At 33.5% G+C, this 6,752-nt stretch overlaps 2 protein-coding genes across 2 annotated transcripts in view; both read right to left on the reverse strand.

The window, feature by feature from the left end:
* The window catches only part of LOC102004474 (protocadherin beta-2-like), a gene marked incomplete in the record, with an annotated part of 54,754 nt that overhangs the window by 31,469 nt on the left and 16,533 nt on the right, over window positions 1-6,752 (reverse strand).
* LOC102004158 (protocadherin beta-4) overlaps window positions 6,371-6,752 on the reverse strand; it is a 3,006-nt gene continuing 2,624 nt past the window's right edge. The window contains exon 2 of the mRNA XM_013512118.1: window positions 6,371-6,389. Coding sequence (XP_013367572.1) covers window positions 6,371-6,389 — 19 coding nt within the window. The remainder of the gene's footprint in view (window positions 6,390-6,752) is intronic.

Below are 6,752 nucleotides of genomic sequence, written 5' to 3' on the forward strand. Positions count from 1 at the left end.
AATGAAGTTGTTTAAATTTCATACTTATTTACTTATAAATGTGCTTGTCCATGTTTGTGATGTGCTTGTTCAAACCTGTAGTATGCTTATCTTTGTGGCATTTACCCATTTGCTTGTTAGTCTACAGAAGTATCTTCAGTATTCTGAGTATAAGACTTTTTTTCAGGGGCTGGAGATTTAGCTCAGTGGCACAGCACCTGCCTGGCAAACGCAAGGTCGCGAGTTTGATTCCCGGTACCAGAAAAAAAAAAAAAGACTTTTTTTCAGATGTATGTATTACAAATATCTTTTCACACTCTATGCTTTGTATTTTCATTTGATAATATTCCCTCTCATCAATAACACCTCTTTAGTTTTTTCTGATTTGTCAATATTTTCTCTTTTGGTTAGCAATTTGTATTCTATTTAAATCCTTGCATTCTCCAAGGTCATGAAAAGATTTTTATATGAAATGTGAAAGATTATTTTAAATAATATTTTTCAAATTTAAAGGTATAGTCAACTCAAAACACTTCAAATTAATATTAATATTTTCAATTTCTCCTATCATGTATTGAAAAATAGGCTGTTCTCACTATTTCTGAAGTGTCATCATTATCAAAACTTAAGTATCACAGGTCTGCTCAAGTACTCCGTTTTTCTCTGTTTAGCCTCCAATACCATATTGTCACAACGAATACACTTTTATCATGTTATATTATCTGAATGTAAGTCCTCCATTTTTATTAAAAATAGGCTATTTTAAAGAGTAGTTTTTGATTCACTGGATAAAAAAGGTACTTAGGCTTCCCATATGTCTCTGTCTCCATATATACACAACTCTCCCTATTGTCAATATGCTCGACCAGAATGACAGATTCCTCATGATTGATGAACATACATTAGCACATCTTTATCATCAAATGAATAGTTTGCATGTGTTCACTCTTGGCAATGAATATTTTCTGTATTTTTTGTGTCTGTCCCATTGAAAATAGCGCAAATTCAAGTTTTTAGAATGAAACTAAGTAGTTTCACTGTCTAAAATACCCTATGGTCTATATATTTATTTGTCCTCCCCCAAAAGCATAGAAGTCATTAATCTACTAGGGTTTCTACAGTTCTGCATCTATGAAATATCATATAGTCAAAATTATTCAGTATGTAGTCTTTTCAGATTGGTTCTGTCACATGGCAATATGCACTGAAGTTTTTAAAATGACTTTTTGTGACTTGGTAGTTCATTTCTTTTTGGCGTTGAATAAAAATATTCTATTGCCCAGTGAATCACAATTAATTTTTCCATTTACTGCTGAAGGTCATCTTGGTTGCTTCCAATTAAAAATTATCAATAAGCTACTATAAACCTCGCTGTGCAAGTTTTGTGTGGACATAAGTTTTTTAACTTCTTTGGAAAAATACTAAGGAGTATGATTGCTCAGTCACATAGTAACAGTGTGTTTGGTTTATGATAAAATGCCAAACTGTCTTCCAAAGTGGCAGTACCATTTTCCCTTTACACCAGGAGTTAATGAATTTACTTCATCTTCTGTGGATATAGGTACACCAAGTTTATTTTGGCCAGTGTTTCTGTTACAAACTTATCCCAATCTTAAAGGTTTAGTCTTTCATAGATATATCACATGCACTTATTTGGTCATATATATATTAAGATTTTTCAAAAATGTGGTTTAACAATTCTGGCTTTTTCAATTTATTACCTAATCCAACTATAACTAGTGTAATTTCTGGTATTTTCCTTATATATTTACCATGTAATAGTTTTTTCATTTGTTCCTACAGTTTTTATCTTCTTAAAATTATTAAAATACTTCTGAATTTTTAAAAAAATTTCCCTTCATTTAATAGTTATTCTCTTAATAGTTATCCATGCATCTTTGATCTTCAAGAATCTAATAAAATTATTAATTTTTCTGCTTCCATAACATTGTGCTTAAATGCTTGGATCTCTTTAACTCTATATTTCTGCCTTTTATGTTATTGCTATTATGAATTTAAATTTCAAATATATTTTAAATCCTTTAAGGAACTACTCTCTTTGCCTAATATAACCAATATTTCATTGCTATTTATATTTACTCTTCAGTCACTTTTTATTTCTTCCTCCATTTGTGTGATCCCTTTTTGACTATTTTCCTGCCTAATGAATTCCATTGAAATATTTTTTTAGTGTAGATGTGATTGAATTTCTGTTACTTTTTGTTTGTCTGAAAATTTTACTTTTGAAGGATATGTTTGCTGAATAGATTTCATGGCTGCTAATAGTTTTCCTTCAAAACTTTGAAAATACCATTTCTTTCTCTTTTGTGTTATTATTTATATTTATGAACCAGCTCTACATTTTACTGGTGCTTCTTTAAAACTAATATGATGTCATGCTCACTTTAGGAGGACATATACTAAAAGTAATTTGACATTATTATGTGCTTCCTTTTGAGAATTTTTCTCTTACAGTTTGGCCTTGAACCACTTGTCATGATTTAGGCAAGTGTGTTTTGTGTTTACTAGTTGTATTTAACTGAGTATCATAAAGAACTGAAGACTTTTATTCTTTTGTTTTCTGTCTTTGAAATAGTGTTTCATTTTGTAATTCAGGCTGGCCTTGAACTCACGCAGTAGCCCAGGATGGCCTAGACCTTGCAGTGATCCTCCTGTCTCAGCCTCCCTAGTGGGGGGATTACAGGTGCATGCCACTATGCCTGGCCTCTTTTATTCAGTTTCGAAAAAAAACTTGGTTCTTATTTTTCAAATATTGGTTATTACAAATTTTTACTCTCTTAGCTTTGTAAGATTAGGATCACATGTATCTTAGAGTTGCTCATATAACTACTATACTTTTGTACATATTTTTTTCTTTTGTTTCTATTTGGATTTTTATATTGGCCTGTTGTGCTTCTACTAATCTTGTAGTCATTTATGTCTATGCTATTAACAAATTTAAACAGTTTTCAGTCCGATGTTATATTTTTCAGTTATAGAATTAATTTCAAAATTTCAATTATGTAGTAAAATTCTCTTTTTATCTGTTTCCATTGTTCTTTATTTTTGATGTATATTTTTCATACTTATCTTAACATCTTTGTCAGTTAATTCTGATATCTATATCATTTATAGATCATTTCTACTTTTTTGTCTGTTAGTTTTATTTGTCATCTGGTTTTTCTTGTGTGTGACTAGTAATGTTTTTACGGAGTGGCAACTATTTATGTAGAAAGCTCTCCAGAATCAAGATGATGTTATCTTCATTCAGGAAGAGTTCACATTTTCCTCTGTTAGCTTAATACAGCCATATTAAATCTAGTCACCTCAACTGAAACAGGCAGCATGCTTAAAGGTTCTTTGCAGGCCTGATATGCACTTAGTCCTATGAAATTTTCAGTTGAGAACAGGGGCTGTTCACCACAGTCCTCTGGCAGGTTCCAAAACTCTAACCTGTCTAAAACAAGAAAAACTTGACTCTATTTTTCAAGAATTTTCAAGTAGATGAGACTTTTACTTGATGGGCTGCCTTGAGTTTGACAGTTGGCCCTGAGAGCGTGAATGCTCCAATCTGCCAAAGGCTACTGAACTTATTCTAAGAATCCGTTGTTTTGTACTTGGCAAATGACAAGAGAACTCAGTTCTTACCCCATGGATTTTTCCATCTAAGGAATCTTATTCTATGGAGTTATTACAATCACCTGCTTGCCATTGCTTTAAAGAGATAATTTATGACTTTTAACCAATTTTCATGATTCCTTTCCACTGCCAGATAGTCCAGCTAACCTAGAAGCAGAATTCTATCAAACACATGGATAAGTTTTAACTGTACAGTTTAAAAAATATTTGTGTGTGTGTGTGTGTGTGTGTGTGTGTGTGGTGTGATGCTGAGCAAGGTACCCAAGGCCTTGTGCATTCTAAGCAAGTACTGTATCACTAAGGTACTTCTCCATCCTACAAAAGGGGATTTGAAGTGGTATAGGTACTTTGCCTTCAATAGAATTTCTGTCCAAAGAGTAGCCTGTGTTAAACTTACTACATGTTGTGCTTAAAAACAGCAAAGAAATTATAAACATCCGTTTTTAATAGAGGAATATGAGAAAATCATTTAAATCTGTATCTCTGTCAAGATATTCAACATCCATTCTCTAATTTGATTCTGTAATTACAGAACTGGGGTACTTTCAGTAGGACTGTGAATATATTTGAATTGTAGTTACTGCTCAATGCTAGTAATTAACACTTTCACTATGAAATTTGTATGGCTCACTGCAGGGTGGCTTGAACCACAGAGAATACATGCATGACTGTCCCACTGGGTGGCATTTTATTAATTTTATTAGTAAAAAGACCAATAAAAATGATTAGATTCATTTGTACCACTAGTGGTCCAAGCCACTAAATGGAGCAGTCATGCATGTACCACTGGTAGTTCAAGCTGGCAGCAACATGTTAAATTTCAAAATGTTGAACTATTCTACAATCTGTTGGTGATGCCTAGCTAGTAAAGAATCATCCTTACTACATAAATACACAAAAGGATTAGGTGGGTTCTGGGTGTTTATTTGGCTAGTCTTTATTTGCAGGATTATGCAAATGGAACTTTCCTTGCATAGACAAAAAAATAACTTGTATTTTCATGATGTGGGCATGTACTTGTGAAAATTTCCACCAGGTTTTTTTATGTATTATCATACATAAAACTATTTTATTTAGATAGTTGATAATAAATAATGGATAAATCCCTAGTTGACTACTATGTTTGTGTCTGGCATATTTGTGTTTAGTTCTATTCTCACTTTCATCTCTTCCTCACTTCAATTTTTATACTGAATGAAGGCTTAAAACTGTGTTTCAGGAATAACTTAACTTGCCAGTGTCTTTTCTGTATTGTTATATCCTTAGGAAAATTAGTAATCTAAGGAAAAGCACAACCACTTAAACTACAATAGCATGAGACTTGAGATTCACAAATAAATATTAAATTACAAACTAAGCTTTTTTTTTAATATTTTGCTTTATTGAGACAGGGTCTCATTATGCAGTTCAGACTGGTCTTGAACTCCCTTTGTAGCCCAGGCTAGCCTCAGACTCCCACGGAGCCTCCTGCCTCACTCTCCCAAATGCTGGGATTACAGGCTTATGCCACTACTGCCTGGATAAATTACAAAGTAATCTTTTTAACTGCTTATATTCTGCCAAAAGTTCAATTAAGTTGTCTTACAGTTACATCCATATAAATTTTATTTAGAAATCATACAGTCCACTAGGCTTATTGAACACAACAGAAAACAACTGCAGTTCACATATTCACCATGGTTTCCATCTTTAGAGAAAAATAATGCTTATTTCATGCATATATAATATCAGCTGGAATTAAAATTAAATTAATTAAAAACTGAAGGTTATGTTAAAGAATGAAATAGAACCTAGTTAAATATCACAAAGAAATCATGATTTTGGTGATAAGCCTGTCCACATCCAAAAAAGAGTAAAAATCTATGATCAAAGAAGACAGCTAAATTTGTTAGTTTCTGACTCTTCAGAAAGTTAGGAGAAGCTGCTGGAAAACAAAAGGAAATACACCGGTAAGCTACACTTGAACTTCTATTCGTAAGTCAAAAGGCAGAACAAGAAGGCATGATGCCCTCGAGAGGGAATAATTCAAGTGCCCAAATTTTGTTTAAAAAGGATTATATCAAGCAGTGACTTAACAGTTTTATTTAATAAAAGGAGTGACAAATTATACTTTTGCTTTAATTTCAATTTAATGAGAATTATTCTAAATATTAAATCATACCATTTATGGAACACTTACAATGTGCTAGGTAGGTAGCAATTTTAAAAAAAATCCCTAGCATAAATGGACCTCAGGAAAGGAAAAAGATCACAAAGTATTAATATTTTAATGAAGTGCATGTTAATATACAACTTGGAGAAAGAAGTATGCTAGGTTTTTATGTTCTTAGCTACTCTGGGGCTTTAAGATGGTAGCACAGTAAACCAGAAAGGCCAAAGTAACAATAAAAATTTGAAACACTCTGTCCCTGATAAAATTGTAAAGGTGTCAGCATACTCTGGGAGGCTGAGGCAAGAGGATTGCAAATGGGAGCCCAGCCTGGGAAATTTAGTGACCCAGTAAGACATTGCCTTAAGGTTAAAATCCAAAACAGGGCTGGGGATGTTGTTTAGTGGGAAGACACCGAGGTTCAGTTCCCAGTAGTAAGCGAAAGGGACTTACAAAGAATTTTCATTGAAGCTTTAAGATGTTTAATAAAACCATTACAAGTTCGTGAAAATAAAAAATTTATACTCCTTGAATTACTTATACTTCTGGAAAGATAATCACCAAAAGATCAAACGTGCAGAAAATTCATCCTTATCGGTACAACTAAAAGTAGTAGGTGTATCTGATACGAGTAAAACAGAAAGAAACGTAGTGCTATTAGAGACATGCGCAGGTTTTCGACAGCATTGAGAACATTTAAAGAACAGTATTTTAGAAGGAAGGCATTGCACACGGCTCTTGGTGAAAATTAAAAGATTTAAGGAGCCAAATACAATAGTCAGCTGATCACAAAGCTGTTTCTGCAGTTGGGATTCTCTCTAGTTTCGCTCCCAGTGTCCAGACCCACGAGGTTGGGGAATAGAGGCTTGAGGAATTTGAACTCACCAGTGCCAGAGTCTCCAGAGAGACACACCTCATACTGGTAGCTGTGGGCCAGGGTCCCGGCGCCGCTGACGTCCAGCAGGCGGGCCGGGAAGGGGCCCTC

The sequence above is a fragment of the Chinchilla lanigera genome, unplaced genomic scaffold, assembly GCF_000276665.1.
Source record: "Chinchilla lanigera isolate Chin_1 unplaced genomic scaffold, ChiLan1.0 scaffold00014, whole genome shotgun sequence".
NCBI lineage: Eukaryota > Metazoa > Chordata > Mammalia > Rodentia > Chinchillidae > Chinchilla > Chinchilla lanigera.